Genomic DNA, 27,036 nt, shown 5'->3' on the forward strand with positions numbered 1-27,036 from the left:
CATCTGGTAAGTTGAAGTCCCCCACGAGAACAAGGGCTAGCGATGGCGAGACTTCTCCCAGCTGCTTATAGAATATTTCATCTGCCTCTTCTTCCTGGTTGGGTAGTCTATAACAGACTCCCACCATGCTAATTGCCTTGTTAGCCTTCCCCCTGATTCTTACCCATAAACACTCAACGCTATCATCACCATCACTAAGCTCTAGACAATCAAAACAATCCCTAACGTACAGGGCTGTCTCTCCTTTTTTGCCTATTCCTTCTGAAGAATTTATAGCCATCCATTGCAGCACTCCAGTTGTACAAGTCATCCCACCATATTTCCATGATGGCAGCTATATCATAGTTTTCCAGCTGCGCAATGGCTTCCAGCTCCTCCTGTTTGTTGCCTATGCTGCGTGCATTGGTGTAGATGGGCTGTTGATCCCGCCACCTTTTTGGGGGAAGAAGCCCTAATTCCTATGTGACCATTCTCAGGCACTTCTGTGGTTTCTAGCACATCCATAACCCTTGCGTCTTTACTGCTGCATGGATCTCCATCCCCTACCTCCACTGAGACGGCAGACTGAAGGACCTCACTAGCACACCATCCCTCAAACATTGGCATGCCGCCCCCAGGTTTAACTCTAGCGAGCCTGGTTTTATCCCTTTCCCCCTTCAAATCTGGTTTAAAGCTCTTTCAATGAGCCCTGCTAACTCCTCTGCAAAGATCCTTTTCCCCCTTTGAGACAGGTGTACCCTGTTTGTTGCCAGCAGGCAACATGGTGTCATGTAGAGAGACCCATGATCAAAAACCTCAAAATTCTGCTGGTGACACCAGGCTCGGAGCCAGGTATTGATCTGCTGGCTCTTCCTGTTTCTTCCTTCATCATTCCCTGCAACTGGAATTCTAAACTGTAATTGCTTTTGTTATGGTTATTTACTGAATAAATGAGTTGTGACCCCATATCACTGGGTAAACAGTAGTAGTATTTCCCTTTCATATCATATGAAAGATTATTTATGTGGGTATTAAACTGTTGTAAAATACTTTGCTAAACTATAAATGCTTGCTGTTTAAGGAGATATTATTCTTCAATATAAATGAAAAATTGATCACAAAATAGAACTTGCCTAATGACTATAAATATTAATTGGACACAGTCATTGTGCACATGCTGTTTTTCTGGTTAGGATATGAATGTCCCAAAAGCCGTAGACATACATCGTTGTAGTCCTGGAAACTTCTAGCGACTCCAAGGAAGGAACAACATTTGTAACCAAATTACATAATCCCTTGAATTGATTTCTTCTACTTGGAGAATTTTACCTTAACTCCAATATTTATTTCGGGAGGGATCACCCCTCGCATTCCTCGTCCCAGGAGTGCCTGTTATCATGGTGCAGGCAGCAGAGGACATCTGAGCTGTAAGCTTGGTAGACTCTCAGTTGCCTTCCAGTGACTTAGGTTGTCTTTCCTCGCTCCTGTTTGGTAGGTTGTGAGTAGAGCCTTCAGAACCCTGAGTATGAGCAGGGGAGACATGCAAGATTTTCCTGGTATCGAAGGGAGATGTATTGTCCCATTTGTTTCAGTGCCTGCTAACCCAGATGTTACTGATACTCCTGGCAGTACTGTCTTTTTGAATTGCGTGGTAAGCTATTTCACTGTTTACAGGAAGCCTGTAAGAAAGAGAGAAAAGTACTGCATTATAAAAATCTACGCCAATATTTTCCAAGGTGAGAGGAACCAAAAAGCACTTGTCAGGAGGTGGTTTCGAAGGAAAATTCAAACATGCTTTTAACAGTAAATCCAGTGCAGAGATGCAGATGGGCTCCTTTTCTGCAGAAAGGTTCAGTTTTAGGAAGCTCCTAGCTCTTCCAGTGATTCTCTCGTCGTTCTGTCATCTTCACCCAGTGATGCTGGAAACCTTTTCTCCCCCAAACATGCTGAAATTGTATATAACAGAAGAAACTATTTTCCCTTTGTTCCAGCACAGTTTCTCTGACCTAGTTACTCCTTAAAGAAGCGTAACAAACAGCAGAGAACCCGCAAATGAAATGGAGACAGTCTGTCACAGCATCCAGTGCAGTTTCCCTGACTGTAGAAGCGGAATATCATATCTGATGGTTTGGTCTAAGCAGCAGTCTTTGCAGAAAGATGGTGCTAAGTACAGTCTCTGTGTGTTAGGAAGTGGTCATATGTATGAGCCTCGACACGTATGTTTGCATTAATGTGAAGAGAGGTAGAATAGAAACACAGAGAGATAAATTGCTAGATGTGCTGCCTCTGCCTGATGACTAGCATAATCATTATCTGGTTACTGCAAGCTTCAAGCAGTCTAATTAAAAAATTGTTTACACTCATGATTTGATCAAGACAATTTACACCCATTTTAGCAGCAATTACTGATATGTATCAGGCCTACTGGCTTGTGAAATTCTATTAAAATATAAAATTGGATACATTAACATAGCCTTGCAAAAACCTGCAGGAAAAATTATTTTCATATTGGGTAAAACAATGACGAAAGGAAATTAACAATTAGCACCAAGACATATGGCATGCTACGCTTTACTCTGCAAGCCTGGCTAAATTAGAAAGTTAACATTTAGAAAAGTCTTTCAAATAGTCTGTCTTGACTTCATATTGTTGCATTGTGTAGAAGAATATTGCTATTAACAGTAATCATATTTATATTAAGAGCATTCTGATCAGATACTTGGGGCTTTGCAGTAAGTGCTGTGCAAATGAAAGAGAAGAGGAAGAACTGTTGCAGGTGTAAAAAGCTTAACTTGTTAATGCATTTCAACTTTGTTCCTAGAAACAGGAGTAAAACATTTTTAGTAGATACGAGTTAACTCTGTGTACATCGTCTTTTGAGACAAAGTGAGGTGTGAGAAAACAATGTTAAATGTTTGAGATGAGCTGTTTCAGATATTAGGAATCTAGTGGGACATGGAATTAGATGCTGTTCCGTAAGTACGTTCAAAGAATCCCTGGTTTGGTGGAAATTTAGTAGTTAACTACATAGAAACACAGTGGACCAATTTGCTGTTATATTTTGATCAGTGTACATCTGCAGGTACTTCAGACTTCATGGGTGTGACTGAATATTCCAGACAGTAGATCATAAATAAAAGCAGCATCCAGACCAAAGATTACCATAATGAAAGCTATTTTCTGCACATCTGTAACAACCTCATAAGAAAAACAATGCCTTATCAGGATGATGACTATTTAATATCTAAAGTGGTGATAGGGTTCAGCTTGGAGCAACAGGAACATGTTGGCCAGTTTTCCAAGAGCACAACTTTAGATTCCAACTTCATTTTGCTGAAGTTCGTAAACTAGAGACTACGCTTTGCTTCCTTAGCGAGCTTTGCCAAACCAGATCACTGAGACTGTCATGTCAGTAGATAGTTCTGAACATGATGTGCTGAATGAGATTCATTTTAAGGTTCATAGACACTATTAGTTGCCGCCATACTAGGAAAGTGGATTGTAATGTTGCACAAGAAAGATAAAAATGCATATGTCTGTAAGAGCATTAGTTTGCTGCTGCTGAACTCTGTTTTGTTCTGTTTCGGTTTTAGCTTTGTTAAGGCTGCTCTTATTTATATCTACTGTTATTTATTAATACATTGCTATTGCAAGCCATGGTGTTGGTAGCTGCTTAGTAATCTATTTCTTCTTGACTGCATAGTTTCAACAGGCCATTGGATGCTTTCCCTAATTTCTTCCAGATTTTTCATTCAGACGCTGTTAATTCACATTAAGTTGTGCTCAGTATTGTCCTTCCTCTCTCTTCCTTGGCCTCTCAACTGGCTCTACACAGAAATCATGTGTCGGGCACTTTGCTGATCTTTCTTCCATTCCTCCTGAATGTGCCCGGAAGCTCCTTCCAAAAAAGTAATTTTTCTTGCTATGGGGGAGCTTCTGTAAGATAAGGCATCTCCATTTTCAGTAATTCCAGATATCTGACAAGTGACTGTAGTAAATATGGATTACGTGCTCAGATTCAGCAGCAGATGAAAGATGATCTAGTAGAAGCAAGCTAAAAATCGATTTTGGGCTGCAAGTACTCTGTGTAGCCTGCAAATGTGCTTGGTAATTAAGCGAAGAAAACAAAACTTTTCCCATATGACTATTATCACTTTTCTTCCTGCCTTTTTCCTCTCTCCACTTAGTTTTGCTTTTCTAAGTACAAGGAAGGAAAAGTTGCCTCCTTCAGTGGGTCCTGTTGTTATTATTATGCCTATAAACAAAAATTATATTGACAGTGCATTGTGGAGGTTAGTTTCTAAACATATTATGAACAAGCATACATTATAAGCTTTCCAAAAGGTATCTTCTAGAAAACAGATCTTCAGATCAGAGGGGCCAAGGCGTCCCATCTGTTTGGTCCACACCTCACGTTAGGGCTGGAAGTCAGGGTTGGCAGAGGTTGTGGGAGCACAAAACTCTTTTGGGAACCCCTGCCCAGGTGTTTCCCTTCCTTCAGCACCTAGCTGCAAAAGACGATGCCAAAGAGTGGCTTGGAGAGGTGTCCCAAAACTACCATTCAGCCAGCAGTGCTGAAAATATGGGTCAGCCTGGTACCGGTTATAGGAGCGCTGATGGATGTGAGGATGGGGAATGCTGCAGATGTCCAGCTTTTCTCTTTAAGCTGAAGATTTTAAAATACAGCAGAAATTAAAAAATCGTGCATTGACTTTACTCCTGTATCTCTGCCAGTCTAAAAGAATAAAAGTGCACTCTATACTTAAGATGTGGATCAGACATCTCAAGGTGCTTATGGCTGGGGAAGGATAAGTTAGCACATTGTGAGAGGTGTTAGTTCATCATACTTTCTGCTTAGCTGCTGGCTTCAGGGTTCCTCTACAGCCCCTCCTGAAAAAACGAAATGGTACCTTCTTTTTGACCCTCACCAAAAGCTGTTCTCATCGTTCCCCTTTTAGTGAGTTAATACCATTCTACTTCTGGCATCCAGGTTTAGTAGAGATTAACGACGCTTTTTCTTGCATCAGCAGGAGCAAGCTTCAGCGTAAAGCCAAGAGGTGTTAAACCTTCCGATCTGCTCCGGCCGGCCACAGGGGTGATGGGGATGCAGGCAGATTCCAACATGCAGAGCATGATGAAGGGAGCGCTGGCCCTGCTGGCATCATTGGAGATAGGGGCGTACTGGAGCACTGTGGTCTCCAGAGATCAGAGCCGAGTTTGTGAAGTGGTGCAGGTGCAGTAACTGGAGAAGCTGTGCCCAGCAGAGGGGCTGGACAGGTTTTTTTCTGCTCAAGAAAAAAACCAAACGTACTTCCTTTTCAAAAATGGAAGTTCTCCATCTCGGGGGATGAATTAGATGTTTTTCTTTTGAAGCTTCGCTTTCCTGGGTGCCACCTTATAGTGTAGGGAGCTGCTGGTGGGGAAAGGAAATCATGTAAATCAGTGAGTGTTTGATAATGTTCTTTAAACAAAATAGAGGAATGGTCTAAAAAAGTAAGCGGGGGCTATAATTGTGCAGATAATGTTGCAATAATAATAATATTAAGAGCTGTTGATTTATGAAATTCATGTACTTTAGTTTCTAATTATGCAGTTGCCCATGTACGCTGAAACGAAGCTTCAGGTCGCCAGGTCAGACCAGTGCTGTATTAATGATTTCTCTCCAGCCAAAATTGTGGCAGATAACCACATTTTTCTGGGAGGCAGTAACAAAATCATTTGAATGGCTATTTTAGCTTTTGTACTTGGCTCAAGATTGCTTCTTATTTAGTGCTGTACAGTAGATTTTATTTCAAATTAAATTGTTGTAAGGACAAATGGGTTACTAAAATATAAACAAAACCCAAGAGTTTGAAAAGGAACCTGCTGATTAAAATGTGCTGAGAACTAATGAGCGGAGGTAGAGCGAGTACATTCATATCCTTCTGCTCGACTGGAAGTGACTAAAGTGGAGGAAACAAAATAGCTGCAACGTGTAAAACATTTCCAAGAAGATCTTCACTGAGAATAAAAAGATATTGATGAAGAACTAACAGCAGTGGTGTCTCCCAAACAATCGTTTTAGGACATTGTGTTCTCTCTCTTCCACTGTGTGTAAGTAAATGAATAATCCGTGACCGACGTGATAATGTCTGGGAAGGGGAGAATTGGGATCGCTCGAGTGAGATGAGGGGGAAGTAGCCTCTGAGGAGTGTCTCCTTCCCTGGAGAAAGCTGCTTTCTTTTCCGTTTCTGCTGTTACTTTACTGGAGAGGAGAGGCGACACTGCAGCTTGTTAAATTTGAATAATACAGATTTACTTGTGGATGGTGCAAACTTAAAAAAAAAAAATGCAACTGTATTGAGAATGCCATTAACCCGCAGAGGTAGTCTTTTTTCAAAGGCAGCCTACTGTCTTTTAAATTCAGCTGGGCAAACCTCTTAGAATTGAAAATTTCTTTGTGCTTATTAGCACACTTCAGGGATTCATACGAATGGTCTGAGTTGGTAGGGGTTGGAGAATGAACACACGTGGCTGAGATGCACTTGAGCATGTTTTGTGTTTTGGTTTTGTCTGTCTTGGAAGGGGAGAGTGATGAAGAAACCAAAGTAAACACACATATTGCTATAAATGTGTTCCTGTATAGGAACAGGAGCACTTTTGGTTTGTTTAATCCACTTGTGTCTCTGTACTATCCCCAGTTTTACCAATACAACTGTCCTAATGTAACATTGGACCAGCTAAGGAACTAATCCAATATAAGCCTATCAATTTACGGAGATCTTTAACCTTTATTAGTTCTCAAATCCAGTTCACCTTTTAGCCCTATAAATATTGGTACTGAAGGAGCAGCATGGGGATGGGAACAGCCAGCTCAGGGAGGTTGGGGCAGGTGTAGCTGCCACACTTCCTAAGGGACCTTCACTGCAAACATCAGCGTATTAGTATTTGGGTGCAATTTCACTAAAGTCTAAACTAACTTTGTCAACGTTGCAGCTAAAAGCATATCCGTTTTGATTGAAGGGACAAGAAGTGGCAGTTTGTCAAGCTGCAGTATTTCGGTCATGTTCAACCGTGTGCCCATCCCTCAGCTCCAGCTTAGCTGTGCGGGGAGGAGGGATGGAGGAAGCTCTCTTGAGGCAATGCACATGGCTCCTCTACAAGCCTCCCAGCTCCCATGGCTTGATGTGCAAGTTGTGTTGCTGCCCTATGGAGACTGGGACTTGAGTCTTCTCACATTCAGTTTATGAATGACGTAAAGCTCTGTTAGGTAAGTGAAGTGGGATGTAGAAAAAAATCCACCCTCCCAGTATACTTCAGCGATCACCCTGAAAAGCCAGAAAGATTTTTCATGGCTGTGCTTTGTTAATGACCATGCTTATGGCATCCCACAGCATCTGAGAAGGAAAACTCATTGTCCGTGTTCAGGTGGAGAACTGAGTAGAGGCTGGAAGAAGGTGAGAGGGAGATAGAGAACGTGGGAGCTTTTCCATACACAGATTAAGTCAACTTTTAAATGCATAAGAGATTAAGTCCTTGCAAACAAGCTCAAAGCTGGCTTGTTCTTAAGAAAAGGTATGGAACAGGGCCTGGATAAAGCACAGTGAACAACGTCAGCCTTGCCAGGAGGGCAAAGGTATATAGAGCTCATGTTTAAATGTGCTTTTTAAAGTATCTTTAGATTTAGAAAAACAACTTACAATAATAATGACAAATTATCTTCCTTTAGACAATTTTTAATGTGCAGACATCACAGTAGCAATGTGCAATCACACTGATTGATTCAACTTTAAGTTCATTGCGGTCCTTCAGCAGAAAACCTGGGAGACTGAAAAACAATTGTAGGATAAGTCTCCAAGTCTATAGCCATCTACATCAAGTAACTACACTATTTTTAAAAATAACAGAAATAATTCTGGAGAAGTATGAAGTACCTACTTTAGACATGAGGAAAATACTACATTATTATCTAAAAATCGCTAGCATTTTGAAGTTAAAATGTTTCATCTTCATTATGTTTCTTACATCATGATCTGCATCTTCAAACACAATTACAAAGCATTGTTGTCATAGTAAAGCCTAACAGCAATTGAATTTGATTGACTTAGTAATCAGCCTTTCTTATTCCAAATTTGAAGCCCTCTTTCTTCAAAGATGGTTGAATCTCAGAAGTTTAAGTGTGCTTCCATTACAGTCTTGTGTATTGAACATGGATGCAAGCTTTTCCATAACGGCTTTTGCTTTCAATACAGATGTTTTTTGAGATAGAGAGGTAGAAAGGGGTGGAGATGGAAACCCCTTTCCTTTCCTTCTGGAGATGGAAGTTTTAGTCCAATTCCCAAATGACAGGAGGAGCTCAAGTGTTTTGCCAGATTACTTTTTCAGTGTTACGAAACCTTAATCATATTCAAAAGGTGAAAGTGTAATTTCAGGACTAAGTTATAGGTATTCATCATATAAATATGTCTAGTAAATGTACCATAAGCCCAAACTGGGATATGGGCGTGCTTGTGTGGTAGCTGGTAAGGTATATTTATCCTCCCTTGCTTACCTAGCTCCACGGATGGTTACAAAGAGGTCATTAGTCTAAAATACTGCATTGCTATCTGTTGCTCACGGATCAGGGCCAGAGACAAGTCTCAGCACTTCTACGAGTACTGCAGTGGTTTCTGAGCCAGCTGCCTGATTGAGCTACGAGAAGTGGAGAGGGAGAGAGAGACAGTAGTCTTGTCTCTTTGGTCTTAATGCTGTCCTAAGTATGTGTGCTTTGTTCATCACGCAGTGAATCCCGAGGAATTTTATTCCATGGGAACAGGTCTGTGGCAGTCTTTTGAAACATGCCATAGCTGCTTAACATGAACCTCAAAAACGTGGGATAGCAGGCAGTCCTTAAAACTGTATAAGCGTAAGGTTGAAAAAAAAAATTCTTCTTTGGAAATTGGCTCTAAAATCTCCTCTTAAAAACTTGTGGACATAGATCTTTGATTTCCAATCAAGGTGAGGGGCTCACTAAAACTCAGTGGGGGTAGTAAGTCACATTAGTCCTCAGAGTACATTTCCAGTGATTTAAATTACCTGAACATTTCTTTTTATTACAGATGATTCTTGATCTCTCTGTTTGTACTTCTCTGGATTTCAATCATAATGCAATATGAATTGATTTCTGTCCCTGAGAGCTAATGACAGACCCAGTTTCTTTGAAATGCTCAAATTGGTTATACTGTGTATCTCATGCAAAGCCAAAGGACTTATCCAGGATAAAGCTGGCACCTAGTTAGAGAGGTCAAAACCAAATCTCTTTGTTGGCTTCCTGGTGATTTAAAATCCGCTGAAATGGTTGAGATATTTGAATAAGTGTACTAAATCATCAAAAAAACTATGTGATCCTACGCGTTGAATTTTATGTTCTTCAGATTCAGGACTATTTCAAGTAAGACCTTGTTCCCCAGTGGAGGCTAAGTGGGTTGATGCAAGATGCTGGGTGCTTCCTCTTTATTTACCCTCATCCCCATTCTGCTCAGCACCCAGGGGGTCAGGATCTCAGTTAGAAGTTGCTAGCTAACATATGACTGTTACAGAAAAGCATTTATCTGAGCAGAGCAATTGAAAATAGAAGTCAGAGTCTCTCTAGTAACCTGTACTTTGTTTTACTTTTTTTTTTTCCTTTTTTTTAGATTAAGTGACATTAATTTTGTTCTGCATTACATTGTTGGACAAGTTTGTGTGTGCTGATGCTTGGTCTTGTCAATGGAAGTATTTTGTAAGTCTCTTCCTTAGTGCCTTGTGTTTTTCTTCCTCTCAGCCTGCTCTCAAGCAGAGCAGTCAGTACAGGTGTCCCCCAGAGCTCCTAAGCTGGCATCTTTTTCCATCCTCCATATCCCCCTCTACAGAAATGCTTCCCTTGAGCCTTTCCACTCATAGACCACCATGTATTCTCTCTGAATCTGTTTCTGTCTCTGCTGTTTGGCTGCCTTCAGTCTGTAAACTCTTCAAAACTGAGAAGTGTGTAATATATTACACACATATATTATGCAATCCATATGTTCTGATTTAAATAGAGTTACTCTGGCTTAGGATGGCACAGATGAATGTAAGATGTGGTCTTTGGGTCTTAATGTGCGAATAAAGTCCAAATAAAGCAATAAAAGATTCAAAGTATTAATCTTGTTTTAAATATACTTTTAAACCAGCAGCACATGTGGTGTATTGTAGCAGAACACAGGTTGAATCTGTTTTGATTACTAGGTGGTAGGAAATGCGTTGACAGACGTTTTTTCTGATAATTCATGTAATCATATGCAAGGTAAGTATTAGTTGCAAAGGACAATGACCGTCTGCTTTCCCTAACCTACTAATCATTGTTAGTGTGCTAATAACATGCTGTTTTTATACTTGCCTTTAACAGCTCTGCAAAGCACGTTGTGCCAATTTTCACAATATGGATACCTTGCGCTGCTATGTGTAGTAGCCAGAAATGTCAGTGCCACTCCAGTGTAATTACATTTTTTCATTTTCATTGTTTCCAGGTTTATTCCGATTTATAGGGGACCAAGTCATACATACAAGATACAGAGGCTGACAGAATCCACTTGTTACTCGTTCAGAATACAGGCGGTCAATGATGCTGGGGAGGGACCTTTCTCAGAAATATGTACCTTCTACACAACCAAGTCAGTCCCACCTGCAATCAAAGGTATGTAATAGATTTTTTTACATATGCATAAGTAACGTAATTATTTAATTGTAAGTATGCAGTGAGTTTATAGGGCTTAACATAAGTATGCAATAATGTGAAAAATCAGTTTGTGCTGCTTGTATATTTCTGTGAATTTTGAAGTTACATTATGGTGGGAAGCTAAATTATCACCAAAAACTTCATATGAACAATATAAATATTATACCAACCACTGTTATACATAAACTGTTAAAATGCTGCTACTAACAATAATGTTTACCAAGGGATTGCTCTGGATACTGCAGCAGTTCAACAAAGGATGTAACAGCTGTAGTATATATGTGTACATACCCACTTAAGCGTTAGTAAAGTTGCATGTTGTTTCAAGTTGCATAGGTGATGTTCAGTGTAGCACTTCAGAGCTTATTTTTCCTTTAATTTATAAAATCAATAATGATATTTCACATACATAAAGCATTAGATTATTTATCACACTTAGCATGTGTTCCCCTAGAAGAACAAAAGGCCTAATTACCCGACCTGGAGTACTGTGTCCAGCTCTGGAGCCCTCAGCATAAGAAAGACACAGACCTGTTGGAACGGGTCCAGAGGAGGGTCACAAAAATGATCAGGGGGATGGAACACCTCTCCTATGAAGAAAGGCTGAGAGAGTTGGGGTTGTTCAGCCTAGAGAAGAGAAGGCTTCGGGGAGACCTTCTTGCAGCCTCTCAGTACTTAAAGGGGGCTTATAAAAAAGAGATGGCGGCAGACTTTTTAGCAGGGCCTGTTGCGCCAGGACAAGGGGGAATGGCTTTAAACTAAAGGGGGGTAGATTTAGACTAGATGTAAGGAAGAAATTTTTTACGCTGAGGGTGGTGAAACACTGGCACAGGTTGCCCAGAGAGGTGGTGGATGCCCCATCCCTGGCAACATTCAAGGTCAGGTTGGACGGGGCTCTGAGCAACCTGATCTAGATGAAGATGTCCCTGCCCACAGCAGGGGGGTTGGACTAGATGACCTTTAGAGCTCCCTTCCAACCCAAACTATTCTATGATTCTATGAAATGAAGTTTTATAATGAAACGTCTCTTACTGTGTGTAAATTTTGGCCTAAGTAATTTTACTCCTCCCTTCCAAGGAGAACTATTACAAAGGCAGCGGATTCGCTGTATCGGCTGTCAATGAACCGAGCTGAAATCAGATGCACCTTTTTTTCCTGCGTGCTTAAAACTCCTTTGTCAAGCAGTACCATTTACTGTGAGAAACAGCAACTGTTAGGTTGTCAGAGAGGTTTCATTTGCTCGGCTGTATTTAAAATCTGGCTTTGGTGATTTTCACACCATTTGTGATCAAAGATTTAGAGGGGAAAACACTGCTGGGTTGTAACTTCCCTGGTCCCTAGGTTAGCTGCTCTGAATCACCCCCAGGAAGAACAACAGTCTTAAGTGCAGAGAGAACATTGGGAGATTGGCTTCACTATGCTGAAGTTAGTGTATGTGAGAATCCCACCTTCGTTTCTACGTGGATCTGGATATCCCCTGGGTTTTGGCATTTGCTTCAGTGCTGTTTCTGGAAGAAGATATTTGTATGTGTTTGGTGTAAAGTTCAAGGGTAAATATACTTATCCAACAGTGAATTATCCTGATTCAGTGGTAAGATATGCTACCCAGCAAAGCGAAGGGAGCTCATGCTAGATGAACCAGGCTGGCATAGGTGACGGTAGCAGGGACGGTGTGCTTCACAGCTTTAACATTATCTGCAAGTTGTCAGAGTGCCTGGGCACAGGTGCGTGTCACTTGCGGATGCTGAGTCCACGTTGCCATTGCCGTTGCTTCTCTTAGCTGCACTAAGTGGATAAAACTAGCACAGGGATGCCTGCGTGCACTGTAGTTAGATTTTCATTTTGTTGGATAGAAATTATTTTTATTAAATTCAGATCTCACCTAGGTGTTTGTTTTGAACTCCCTGCCTGCCTGTTTAGTTCCTGTTAAATATGACTCATGCTCTGGACTGAATATCAAGCAGTTAAGATATGGTGCAGATACCAGGTCGTATGTGGGCTAGGACCACATGTACATGACAAAGTACTGGCTCTCACAAAGAAATGGGCACAACAAAAACTGCATTAGTGAACGCTGCCGTGGGGCGGCAATGCCATAGGGAAAAGAGATCTCTTGAGGCAAAATTATGATGTTGATTCCCTTCTGCGTTCGGAGCAATACAAAGGAATGTGGGTGATAAACTTAGTACAGTTTTTTGTGTATCAGAAGCACGTGTTTATTCTCCTATAAAAGATCCTAATTACTCACTTAGTGATGCCAACCCTAAAATAGCATTATTGTTAATGGCAGTTCTGTAAGTGTCAGACAAAAATCTACGTGTATCGGGATGGGGGATGGAAGGAGGAGGGAAAATAATTGAGAATGTTGTTGTCAGCTGACATGAAGGTGTCTATTATCAGTCTGTCAACACTGGCAGATGTGCGGAGAGAAGCAAATGGATATTGATTACATTTGGGTCCGCGTATGATTCATGTGTTCCTCCTGGGTGGTAACGAATTAGTCTAAAATTCATGTAATGTATGCAGCAGCAGCAGCATTTGTTTCTTTGATAGGCTCTCCTGTTGTCTGTTTTCTTAGGGTTGGGGATCTATATTGCCTTTAACAAGCTCATGTCCTTGCACGTGCACATTAACCACTCGGTAAAGTGTTGAGCACCGTTGTTTCTCCCAGTTTCATTTTTTTGGTCATGTGCTGACTTGCTCTGCCTGACCAAGAGGTTGGTGGACCCCGGATGCTGTTGCAGTTGTTTTGATGCCTTCCAGTGGCAGATGCTTAGTTGTACATATGAACATGCTGCCACTGTTAGTACTCTGCTCGGCTTACCTGCAAGCTTGCCGTCAGGCATAGTATGGCGACTTTCGGCTTTCAGCTGATGAGAGATCCTTTCCCAAGGACGGCAGCATCGTGACAGCTGACAAATTGAATTTCTCTGGAGTTCTAGTGAAAGCACTAGTCTAAGCCTGGCTAGAAGTAGCAGGTCTGACCATCTGAATTTCAGGCTCAGAGTTAGATGTGAGTCCAAGTCTTTAAAATTACGCTTGTACCTTTGTTTCCCAGGCTGGACTTAATCTCTAATACAGAAGATTATTTAGCTTCCCTTCTCACATTCCTTCTCCTGTTTTTCCTGAATGAAACGTTTGATATTATTCCTCTCTTTCACTGTCATCTAGCATGGGAGGAATACGCAGGCGTCTCCACTGGCATAAGTGTTTGCTCAGAAGCTCATGAAATTACTGCTTTTATTAATGCCAGCATAATTCGTGTGTTGGCTTCTGCTTTGAAAAGATCAGTGCACAGCATTGCAACTGAATTTTAAAAGTTCAAAGTTTTCTATCACATCCACTCCCCCTTTCTAGCAGCTCCCATAGCTGGCAGAGGAGAGATGCTCTAACAGCTTACTGTCCCTCTGCAGAAGTGATCTGGGTCCTACAGTAAACTTCTTAGAAGCTTGTTAATCAGCTCTAAATTTCACCCAATTTTCTGTGAGCAGTGTTTGTTATTGTTTAATACCACAAGAATCCTGAACTGCTTAATCAGATAAGACTGTCCTGAAATAAATGTGACTTTGAGTGACTTAAAAATCTAGCCACAGTTTTACTACTTTCATCCAGTGGTAATAGCAATTTGATATTTAGCCACATAAATACAGTACAGATTATGTGCTACTAACCCCTGTGATGTCTCAAAGTTCTCTTTTTAAAATGTTCTCATATAGATTAGAGTGAATGTAAAATGAATAAGATTTCAATGCAGTCTTTATATTAAACGTTAACGCATTTAATATTATTGTAGCCCCTCGAGTGACACAGCTGGGAGGAAACGCCTGTGAAATTACCTGGGAAATGGTCCCACCCATGAAGGGAGATCCTGTCGGTTATGTTCTGCAGGTACTGGTTGGAAGAGAATCTGAATACAAGCAGGTAGGAAAATGGTCTCGGTTTAATATTGCTAAATTGATGACATAATGGAAATGTTTTTGAACTTCACTGTGCTGTTTCTTTCTACTATATTGAATTACAACCTATGGTGATGCATCATGAACTTTGGTAAAGGTTGAGTCAAAACTAAGGGCTGTAATAGGTTGTTTTCTCCCCAGAGGGAGTATATAGAACAACATTATCTTATTGGAGTGATTTGCACTTTGTCCATAGTTAATCACTATTTTTAACTGAACTAACCTTTGAAAAGTTACAATTCTGTCCACCCATGCTGCCGTCTCAACTGGCTGGTGCTAACCGTTGTCTGAAGATGAGAAGATGAAGTAGGTAGATTATCTTCCTCATTCACTAAGCCAATTCCAAGACCCTCCATCAAGGATTTCAGTCAAGTACACAACTTTTAATTGGTTTGTTCAGCCATCCCATTCCTGTCTAAGGTTTCAGTGCAAGGATGTGTAACTGCTGTATATCAGCTGCCCCACAGAAACTGTGTCCGTTCTTGCACCATGGAAACAAAGTGAATGAAGTACGGCTGTTCCTTCTTTCCATGTCTATCATGATTAGAGATCACAAGTGGACATTCCTCCAGAGCACCTGAAACAGAACAACTCATTCACAGCTAGATCTTTTATTTCATCTATCACACCTCTGACTGTGATTTACAGTGCACTTCATCTGTGCCCTGTCTTCTCCCTGTCCTTTCTTTCATTGTCATAAGGATTCCAAATAAGTCCAAATTAGGGAATGAGATATGTTAAACCTTAAATTAAATTTTTAAAAACATGAATAAGGCAGTACTTTGCAACTGTCTTTGCTCCTCTTCAGTCTATTTTTGAGTGTTACTGTGACTTAATGAATTATCAAAAATAACGTACATAAATGCAAGACAATTCATGTGGGTGCTAAAGGTTCAGAAACCTAACTATTGTTTTTGTCGGGAAACATTTTTGGTGCTGGTATAGGTAATAAAACCTCCGTGTACTGTGTTGCCCTCATAATGTCAGTGGTGAGTGGATAAGTGGACCCGTTTTGCTGTTGCCTGATTTACAAAGTAGCCTTGATGTATAACCTCCACGTATAGCTTTAGTAAGCGTAGCTTCAGTGCTTAAAATGTTCTGGATGTCCTTGGGGAGAATTGGGCGTGGCTTCATGTTCCTTTAAGGTAGGTGATGGCTTAATCTTGGCAGCCAAGAATTTGTGGTATGAAAAAGCCCAGCAATAAAGGAAATAAAAAGTACCTTCAGGGTTTTATGTTGAAGGTCTTCATTTCTCATGAAGCATGACCTGCTGAGGGGTGTTTTGCTTGAGTTTTCACAAGTGACTCACTAGGAGAAGCTCCCAGCTGGGATGCTCAAAGCTGACACTGTGACTTATGTAGTTGGGCTGGCTGATAACCAGCTGTGGAAAACAGGGAGAGTTCCACTGCTTCACAGTCTCAGAAATCAGTTTCACCCATCAAAATTATTTATCTTCATCACAAATGTGGGTGTCTTCTCAGCACTGAGGCATATCACTGACTTACTGTCCATTAGCTGAGCTGCAGTAGCTGTGTGCACGTGCTCTTAACTCCTATTACATGAATAGGAGATAAAATATATAAACGTCTTTCAGTGATTTTCTGGTTAATGCATTTCACTTTACCTTTGCTGTGGCATGTGTGTGATCACTTGCTACTCTTCAGCTGAAAAGTAATTTTAGTGATGTTAATTACATTTTAAGTGCAGGTCCTAAATTTACTTTTAAATCTGTTTTGTTCCCTGCAGGTGACATGTATATTTTGCATACGTATCTCAGGGGGCATGTTATATTAGAAAAGTTTTGCAAATTATTCTGAAGGGTTGCACAAATGAAAAATATTGTAGATTTTCAGGCTATTAAATACGCCCATGAGAAAGAACAGTGTTTTAAGTGACTGGAGTTTCTATAGTAGTCGCCAGTGCATTTTGCAAGACCCAGGGATAGTATAGCTGGATAAGAAGGAGAAAAATAGCTGCATTAAATATTTTTTTATGTCCCACTGGCATGGAAATAAATGCAACAAATAGCTATTTCAAGCTATTTATGGGCTGTGCAGGACTTCATATCACATGTAGGGTCGCTCATCTTCAGATGCTTTCACCTTCAATATAATCTTAATAATCTTAATCTTAATATAATCTTAATAATCTTAATCTTAAAATATAATATAATAATCTTAATAATATAATAAGAAAAAGATGTCAATCTCTTTCTTTGTGTAGAAAATGGGAGAATGTTTGATATATGTCTATGTTTCTCCCTCAGGAAATTTTACAAAGATACTGTTATTCTGACAAACATATTGGGAAGATGTCAAGATGCCTTTTCTGATACTGGCTTAGCATTCATACTGTGTTATGTATTTTAAACTGGTGTGATGGTATTTTATTGACAAGAACTTTGTATGCTTTATGTGGTAGGTTTTAGTGTTTTCATCCAAATAAAAGCTTGGAAAAGGAAGATCCTATCATTGTGAAAACTGTCTTAGAACTTTTTAATGATGATTGTGTTTGACTTTTCAAAATGTGACTATATCACATGACTGAGGAACAGTTGTGCACAGAGAGTGGCACAGTGTTGAGCATGGAGTCTCAGTGGACTCAGTAAGAAAGCTCACACAAGTCCTCACTCAGGCGGCACGGTTGTGACACTCGATTCCTATTTCTGGGAAAATTTTACATTACAGATCTCGATCCAGCTCTTCGCTAGGAAGCCCTTCAGAAGGTGCAGAATGTGATGTTCTCCCATATTAATTTCATTAATAGAAGAGAAAATCCACCTGGGCACTTTGTGCTGAGTAACCATGAAGTAGTGTGCTTGAGTTTATTCTGGCACAGAGTCAGGTGCACGCTGAAATAAGTGGCCATATTTCACTTCCCTTATTCACACAGCGTAGATCTTTAGTACACAGCACTGATTTTTCTGGGACTGCCTGTGGACCAGTATAAAGTAGGGCACCATTACACCTTTCTAGTGTGTTTTGCATCTAAAACGAATAAATATAGAAATATAGAAAACTCATTATGAAATAAAACATGAATTGGAGAAAACAAAGTCTTATTGTCATCTCTTAACTCTCAAAGTTTGAGCTCCTTGTTGATCTATTGCTGTATATGCCATCCTAGAGATGATGCTCTCGAGAGATCTAAGAACACCTAGGAGCAGCTCACCGGTCTGTACTTGCACCTCGTTTATGTTGTAGAAACAAATACAAGTTATAGAAAATAATCATCTTCATTAACTCATAAAATAAGCTAAATCGCTTTAGCATTTCCTTCCTCTGCTGCAGTGTCAGCCACTGATGGGCTTTGGGTAAAGCTATAGTTTCTCTCTACATCATCACATCTGAGCTGTCTCCCCCCACCCGTAGCCCAATGTATGCAGCCCTCCACCTCCCAAAAGCCACTGCTCCTCCACCATTTGACCTAGCAGAGGTGGTGTCAAAGTATTCAAAAGCCCTTCTTTTCAGACTGGAGCTATAGCCATCCCTGCCCTCCTCTGGGAGAACACGTTGTAAATATTTCTCTGCTGAGAATTGTCTGAAGAACTGGATTTGCAGGAGCTAAACAGATAACAATTTAGCTCCCTAAAAAGCGTGTTAAAAAAATATTAAATACTCCCTTTCCTGTTTCTTAAGCGATGTGCTCCTTTTTCTGTATTTGTACGCTTTATCTATTCGGATACTTCAAAAAGCAATGGCCTTATGACATTACAGTTCTTTTTAGGAAACCAAATTTTCCTTGTTTACAAATCAGGATGTAAATCACGGCAGATTGCAGGAATCGGTGGCCCAGGTCTGTTTTTCTGTCTCTTAGAGTTTTGTCTGGCAAAGCTTACTTAGTTAGAACTTAGCTTTCAAGTGTGTTAAAATTGTTTCCAGCTTTGCACAGTTTTAATCTGGAGCTCAGGGAGCGGGCTGGGTTGTGCAGCGCAGGAGCTGAAGCTTGGGATAACAGTCGTAACACTCGGCAACCTAAGTTTTAGTTTCCCAGTTGAGCCGCTCTGGGGATCGAATCACCAAGGAGCCAGCTCTTCGTAAGAACTGTCCGTGGGAAATGAGAGCTGAGTTTTAAAGCTTCTTTATCCTTAAATCGTTTGCCAGTGAAGCAAAATGTTCTACCTTTGAAATTTCTGAGAATTTGGAGGCAACGATGTTTCATCAGCTTCTGCCACATCTCTTCTGGGAGAAAACTGTCCCCACATGCTTTCCAAAAGAAGAAAAGATATGGGTAGGATACACTGGGTGTGTAAAAATCCCTCAGCAATGCACTGGGAAGCCTGCTCGGGTCTGCACTGAGAGGTGGATGTCTGAGAGAACCCGGTCGGTCTTGCCAAACTCTAATTTTTATTATTGTTTTTTCTTTGTTTCAGACTCTGTAGACACCCAATCTCTGAAACACATTCAGTGCACTGTTAATTTGTCTAAGTCAGCAAAAAATGGATTTTCCTTCTCTATTTTAAATAGCAAGTCAAAGGCACTTGTACTGGTTGCATGCCAAAATACAACATAATTGTACAGTACGCATTGGCATTTAGTGTTGAGTATTTTCTGTGCCTCCTGATGCCAATTTTGTGTCATGAGACAGAGCAAATAATTTCTTTTTGTTAGAATTTTTCAGCGCGGCCCACCTCATGGAAGGTGATCTGAGAGACTCTGATTTGCTTTGTTGAGGAGACAAGGCTGTCCGCACAACTCTTAAGGGTTTATGAGCATCTCAGCAGTGGAGTGAGGGAAGCTGGTTTTGAGCCTGGATAAAATAATAAGCCCAGTTAGTTTCTTAAAGAGAAATCTGTCAGATGATTTAGAAGAAATTAAACCTTTCAAGTGGGCATGCTTTCTAAATAGATTGAAACCTGCCTCTCATTCTTGGTCATCTTATCACCATACAAAATAGGCTTTTATTAATTATTAAATACACTGGTTATTGCAGTGGAGTGCAACAACCAGGTAAGGTTATCTTACACTTTCCAGTGTGTCGCTTACAGGGCAATTGTGGCTGTCATTTTTATTATTTGGAAAAGATGGAGAGGGTTTGGAATTATTTAATGACATCGGTGAAATTGAGAAATACTTGCCTACGGGAATTCTCTGAGCTGTCTGGCTTGATCAGTAGGATCAAATGCCATAAGAGGCTTCAGCAGCAGTTTATTATTTGTGATGATATTTTCATTGAGGGAGCCAGGCAAAAAGCTCATCATGTTTTTATTATACTCTCAGGTACCTAAACAGAAAAGCTGTTTTTAGGAACTGAAAGTGATAAATTGGATAGCCACTTTACTTTGACTTGTTGGCCACCAAAGCATAATGTGCTACATATTAAAAAAGTATGCTGCTTTACACAGTCATATTTGGTTTAGTATCTGTTTAGCAAATTTAAAGACCTTATACATAATTGTCAAATTAATTATTTTTCCTCTCTGTTGTGTACGTGAAGTCCATTCACAGAGTCTAACTGTGTTCACAACCAAGCATATGTCTTTGTGCTGAGGGCATCCTGCGTTGGCTTAGCCTGGTCCTACAGATACTAACGCAGACAAAATCGAGCTGGAGCCAGTAGTGACTCCAAGGTGCTTGCGCAGACGGTTGTGGAGGATACAGAGGCTACTGTCGGAAGTGAATGACAATTAAGCACAATAATTTTTTGCCTGTTACTGAGAAAGGACATAGATCCACTGATGCTAAATACTCATCAAACCACTGAAAGCAGGACAACTTCCACCACCTTCCCAGCTCTAGTGCAGGAAATGTTTTGTCTTTATCATTAGTGGATATTAATTCATGTATTCAATGTACTTTCGACTGGTTTTCAAACTTTAACGATGCACTCTTCTCTCACTTGACTGTCTGGCCTTTTTCTGAGAAGTGCTGTTGACTAGCTGGCTTGAGTGAACTTAGTCATCTATATCTATTAGACTGTAATGAAGATGCAGGTCTTTGATTTAGCCAAACTTAGCCTCCAGTTACACTGGTATTCACCACCCTGACAGAACAAAACAAGTAAAAAAACAATTAACTGGGCAGGTTTTTTCAATGCAAAGACAGGTTGTATATATCCCATCCCTAGTATCTGTTAAATGTAATTCATGAACATTAGATTGTAAAATTTTTATTAGATGTCATTATTTGGATTTTACTGGGCTTTTATTTTGTTTTAGAAGTGGTTGTATTGGTTGCAAAGGTTCATTTGTGGCAAAGGTATCTAGAGCTCTTCTGATTATACCTTTTGAAATAAAATTAATAATTACAACAGCATCAAAAAACATAACTTGCTTACAGTTGTTTTGTAAGGATAGGTGCTTTGAGTTATCATGTCTCAGAGTCTAAAGAAATGGGAGTTAGGTAAGTCCTCCAAGTAGAAGAATCCTGACTCTGGTCCTGTGGAAGAACACATCCTTTTTAAATTACTTGCTGAACGTACATTTATGTGCCAAATGCATGCAACTTTTCTTTGCATGATCATTTATATTTGGGAGTAAACTGAAGTATTAACCGCCTACAAGATGTAGCATTGATGATGGAGTAGGTGGAGGACAGTTGCCCGCAATAGGTGGGTGTTAGAAATGGAACTGCCATTGGAAAACAGAGTGGCAGAGACGTTCTTGGTATGAGGTACGCTTTGGAAACATGATTTCTATGGACCACTACAGCACTTGCAGTTTTGTTTTCCCTGCAATTACTGTATTACTGTAAGTTAATGACTCACTTCTCATTGGCATTGGGAAGACAAGCAAAGACGACAAGAAAGGCAACAGTGCATAGCTGTGGTTAATCGCAGAGATTTACAGTATGAATTTGTTGTATTCCTGTCACTTGAGCTAGAGTGAACTTCCTGTGAATGCTGAGCATACTTGAGGAAGGTAAAATAATTTTGTTTAAACATTGCTTCTTGATTTATGCCTTGGGGCCAAGACACATGAGCCAGTTAGGGGACTTCTACTTAATCTGGAAACTCAGTCTCACCATCATTCAAACTATATTTGGAAAAACTGTGAAAGTTTAAAAGGAGGGGAGAGAACGAATGAAAGAAAAACCTTAATCTTTTGTCCCAGACCTTCTCAAGAAATCGGCAACTGGCTTTTTAACTGAGGGATGAGTCTCAGGGGCAAGCATGGGCAGGAAATCTGGACTCTTTAAGTGGTATTTAGCTGAGCGTGTCTCTTCTTTTTCATCCTGTATTTCTTACTCCAGAGTAACGCACAGGAAGTCCTCTATCGGCTCAGGTTTAATTTCCCTCTTGTTACCCTTTTCTAAGTTGATTTCTTGCCTCCAGGAGGGCAGCGATGCTCTCAGCCTTCTGCTCCCGCAGCGAGAAGGAAACCAGCTAAATGAGCAAAAGAAGTAGTATCTGAAGTTCAGGATTATTTTTTTTCCCAGCAGACACAGGCACTTTGTGACATGTTTTTCATTTCATAAAATACCAGTTTCAACAACCCTCCGTTATATAAATTGTTGACTGGTTATTTGTTTTCAGAGTTTGTAAATGTTTCCAGTGGTCTTTTGCCATTTAAGTTGCAAAACTGTCTCTTAGATATTCAGTTATCTCTTTCCTTTTCATATTGTGACTCATGCTCTCTGAGTCATACGGTACCTACATTTAATTAACATAAATACGTGGTGGGTTTGGATTGCTAAAGAACCAAATACAGTGCAACCAAGAGGAGCTTTTTTATACCTTAATAATATTTTATTGTTCCCACAATTCTGAAAGTGTAATTTCTGGAGAAATTGCTGACTCTCGAGAGAAATGTGAGGAAAGCACATTAAAATAATATTTGTAACCAATTTTATGATTGTACAGTGAACATCTTCTAATAACCTTAGTTTGCAGGTTTTCTTCCTTTTGGGGCCAAACACAGTGCTTATGTCTTAGATATGTTTTAGGCATATAGTCACATTTTAAGAGTACAGAAATACGTTTGTAGTATTTATCGCACCCACAAAAGATGAGTACGTCTTATGGTTGATATATCGTCTGAAGTCTTGTCTGTCCTTGTGTGCACTGACTCTGTTGAACACTCTGTATTGAGACCTCTCACGGTTGGACGTCTCTTACGTAGTCCTCACATGCCTCTCTTTTTCCAAAACCTGCATTGACCTAGTGAGTTCTTCCCTTGAGAGCTGCAGCAATGTTTCCTTACAAGACTCAGACTTGACCTAACTTTCTGGCCCAAATCCTTGCAAAATCTAACATTACTATGTTTTTAAATTGTTTGATGCTGTGAAAGGAGGAGGAGGTTGTCTTGCTCTTTGTATTTGACTGTGCTTGCTGTTTTGTTTTGAAGGTGTACAAGGGAGAAGAGACCACATTCCACATCTCAGGCCTTCAAGTCAACACAGACTATCGGTTTCGCGTCTGCGTCTGCCGCCGGTGCTTGGATACCTCACAGGAACTTAGTGGACCTTTCAGCCCATCCGTTGCCTTTATGCTTCAGCGAAATGAGATCATGCTTGCAGGAGAAATGGGAAGCATAGATGATCCTAAGATAAAGAGCATGATTCCTACTGATGAACAGTTTGCAGCCCTCATTGTTCTTGGCTTTGCAAGTTTGTCAGTTATATTTGCCTGTATATTACAATACTTCTTTATGAAGTAGAGAATTCAATGGAAGTTTGAGATACAAATTTAACTAATGCTACGCATTATAATCCACACATTTATTCAGATATTCCTTTTTTTGAAATCCTTTTGTTCTACCATACATTTTATATACTTCTCTTGTTTTTACAGTTCTAGCTTGAAGAAAGATAAATCAGTGTTTTGATGCACCTTTTTGAAATTCAAAACTAGGAAGTGGTCAAACTGGAGAAACAAGCAAACCAGATACCAAAAGCAGGATTTTTTTTTTCCTTCACAGTTTCAAAATTGTCACCAATTTGCCTTTTCAATGTTGTTTTGTTTTTTTCACTGAAGTTCGTACAGTCTCTTATTTTATCTTACTATTTAGAAAATTTTAATAATGAGTCACTTTTTTGTCTCTTCTTTTTCCTTCTAAACATTAGTCACAAGTGTGTATAGTGGTAAGACTAGAATACAGTGTTAGTCAACAGTACCAGGTTTTCCTTGAACAGTATTAGCAGTATCGCCTATGAATTATTCACTACATTTGCCCCAGTTTTTTCGAGGTAAAACATAAGTTGTTATTTTAACTGTTTTGTGCATTTAAATCAGAACAATATCCTGCAGTCAAAAAACCTTTTTAATTATCTGTTATTTTTACAGTTACAACACTATAAACTGCCTGTATAAGAAATCAAATAACCAAACTGCATATAAATTATGAAGCATTATAGATTTTTTTACCATTTTGATTCCTAGCAGTAATTTTAAGTAAGAGGGCATTGTGCAATAGTTAGTTATTCCCATGTTCAGCGATTTAAAAGCTGCTTTAACTTGTCTGTTTGTCACTGTATATAACTATTCCTAATCTAATACTAGATACTATTCTATTATGTTCAGCCTGATTTATATGATTATAGAGCTGGTGACAGCTTACTGCCTCTACTGAATTAGGTGAGATTTACACTCGATGTAAGCAAACTTCACTGTCAGTTGATCTTTTTTTTTTAATTATTATTATTATTTTTTGGAGGGGTATCCATTTTATGGAACTTTTTTGGAGGTATCAGAAATGAGATCTGTTTATTTTAAATACCTTAAATGGGTGTCTGTGCTATTCTTGCCACAGGGCTAATTGAAATAACTTGGTACATGGCAAAATTCAGATGAGTCTCCTGCGTTGATGGGAATGTCCCCCCTCCTCCTGCCTGCCCCTTCCAAGATACACATTTTAATCCATCGAGATACTAGAATTTTAACTCTTCAATCATTGGATTATTTATATTAAGTCAACATTGTGCGAGTACCTCAGGGACATAAATGAGCTGGAGGTGCAAATAGATTCCAAAAGGGTGCAACAGACACAGTGTATTTCCCTGCCTCTTGTTTTTGTATATTTTTGCTACTTGGTTTTGCTTTTGTCCTAGCTATTTTGTGCTCTGTCTCCATTGTCTAAGATTCAGTGTCCTGTACTAGCATAATATTCCCTTAACCAAAGTAATGGGGAAAAAACAACATTATTTTTGTTTTAGGTTTATTTATACTATATACTGCATACAGTACTTTAAATACCAATTACAGTGCAATCTTTTATTTATTGTAAAAAAATAAAAAATAAAAAGTGTACTTATGTACTAATCCCCCTCCCCACCCTCCCCGTAGCATGTTATATTTTGTCTGTTTTATACTGTTGTACTTTAGGTCAACTTTTTACCTGGCAGCATTCCTAGTATTATTAATCTTCTTACATTTTCTTGTGTTTCTGAAGATGGGAGCATCTAGTACATTAAATGCCAAAAAAACCATTATCAGTGATTCAAACGTTTACATGTATCCAAAAACATAATCATCTCTGGAAAGGAAGTGCTAAGATCAATGAATTATTCTGTGTGCCTCTCTAGATGTAGCAAATATTAGAAATGTTCTGTATTTTGTTATTGACTATAATTAGTTTAATTTAGCCTTGCAAACTAATGGCATTGAGCTAAATATATATATTTTTTTGTTTTTGCCAAAGTCATGGCTTGTCAAATTTATTTACATCTTATTTAAATTTATTTGTGATATGAAACTTTGTGACCTTGCATCTGTATTTTGTGAGCAAAGCATATACAGCTGTCTTCAATGGAGGGGGAAAGAGCGTATTTTTTAAAACAATGAAAAGACCGCTAGTTTGGAAGCCCAGAAATTTGAACAGATTCCCTTTTTTTATTTTTGGAATATGGTTTCAGCAGTGCTGCTATGAAATCCAAGCTTGACACCTTTTTAAAAAAACCTGCTCTAATAAAAAAAGAAAAAAAAAACCCACCTTGCTTTAGATGATTTGATCGATTTTGAGAGTTTGAAATACAAATGATACTAAAAGCAGCGAGCAGAAGTGCAGAAAAAAGCAATCGGTTACACTTGAAGCGTTTCTGTCATTGCCGATTTGCTTGGTGTCTCTTACAATCACACTAACGAGAGCGCCCCGTCCAACCCTTGCGCTGAGGACATCAGAGCAAGTATTCTGTAGGAGTTGGGACAGGCCCTAAATAAGTTAATTTGACATTCTTTTAGTTTGTATATTCCGCCATAGTGATTTGATCGTCGTTCGTATATTAACAACAAAATAAAGCATCACAGACCTTAAACCATTCCTGTTCTGATTTCCATTACCGCTGACCCACCGTTTGCTGATGCCTTGTCTTTTCCCATACATCTTTATGCCCTTTGGTCCAGCAATACCAGGCATGAATCCAACCCGAGGGCTCTCTGCTCTCAAAGGAATTATGAACAGCAACAACAAAAAAGGTGGAATGAAAGACTAAATATTTAAAACCCTTAAGGAAGGAGAGAGCTGTTTTTATATCGTTCTGCCTTTTTCTTTATGAACTTGAAATGTTTTCTAATCCTGTTTGTTGGCTACGGTAGCTCAGTATTCGGTGTCACGATTGAAAAGTGCCCTAACTGAATGTGTATGAACCTTATCCTTGCACAGTTCTTTAAATTGAAAAAATTAAAATGTTTTTACCTCACTATGGGAACATACATTCCAAGCTTTTCAACTTAAAAAAAAAAATAATCATAAGTTTTCTTGTATTGTAAATTTTAGACTATTTCATATGCATTGTATTAAAACTGCCATATCAATTTTAATGTATAGATTTTGCAAATACTACACTATGTATGTAAGACTTAACTGTATCTGTAGTGTATATGTAATATATTTATGCCCAATAAATGTTTTAATTCTTTCTGATATTACCAGGAGTTTTCCTAATTGAATACAGCCCTTTCAGTCTGTGCGGCCCGTCTCTAACAGGTCAGTGGTGTTGCTACAGCCTGAAGCACAAGTGGGAGCCCCGAATTTAACTCGGGATGTTTCTGATTTGTAATTGGAATGATTTTGTGTTATTCGTGAAGCGTTTGCTGGTGCAGTTCAGCAGTTTATGGCATAATCTGTTCTTAGACTGAGCTAAATATGCCGCAGATTGCTAGTCTACCCCCTGGAAAGGCAAAGTTCGGCCAGGCGGCTACCTGTACCGTGCGTCTGAAGGCTGCTGACGTTTTGACCTAAACATCATGCAGGTGAATGCCGAATTCCTTCTCACGTGAGCTGGTTTCTGTAGCCCTCCGTCTCCTCGTCCGTGGGAAATCGTGGTCCGCTCCCTGGGGCTGGCCGGCTTTGGACAGCATCGGCTGCGGCAGTGAGCTCTGACTGCTGCCCCGCAGTTTGCTTCCCTTGGCAGGGCTGACTTACAGTAAGCAAAAGTTCATAGAAATAATCTTAAAGTCAGGTTTCTGCAGTGTTTTAATACTTTCTTTTAAATAGCTTGCATGAAAACTTAA

General features: G+C 39.6%; 1 protein-coding gene across 1 annotated transcript in view; it reads left to right on the forward strand.

Moving 5' to 3' along the window:
• The window catches only part of FNDC3B (fibronectin type III domain containing 3B), a 179,371-nt gene extending 152,933 nt beyond the window's left edge, over positions 1 to 26,438 (forward strand). The window contains exons 23-25 of the mRNA XM_009333580.1: positions 10,485 to 10,651; positions 14,487 to 14,614; positions 22,934 to 26,438. Coding sequence (XP_009331855.1) covers positions 10,485 to 10,651; positions 14,487 to 14,614; positions 22,934 to 23,245 — 607 coding nt within the window. The 3' untranslated portion in view covers positions 23,246 to 26,438. The remainder of the gene's footprint in view (positions 1 to 10,484; positions 10,652 to 14,486; positions 14,615 to 22,933) is intronic.
• Positions 26,439 to 27,036: the final 598 nt, after the last annotated feature.

Source organism: Pygoscelis adeliae, unplaced genomic scaffold, assembly GCF_000699105.1.
Source record: "Pygoscelis adeliae isolate BGI_AS28 unplaced genomic scaffold, ASM69910v1 Scaffold220, whole genome shotgun sequence".
NCBI classification, from domain to species: Eukaryota; Metazoa; Chordata; class Aves; order Sphenisciformes; family Spheniscidae; genus Pygoscelis; species Pygoscelis adeliae.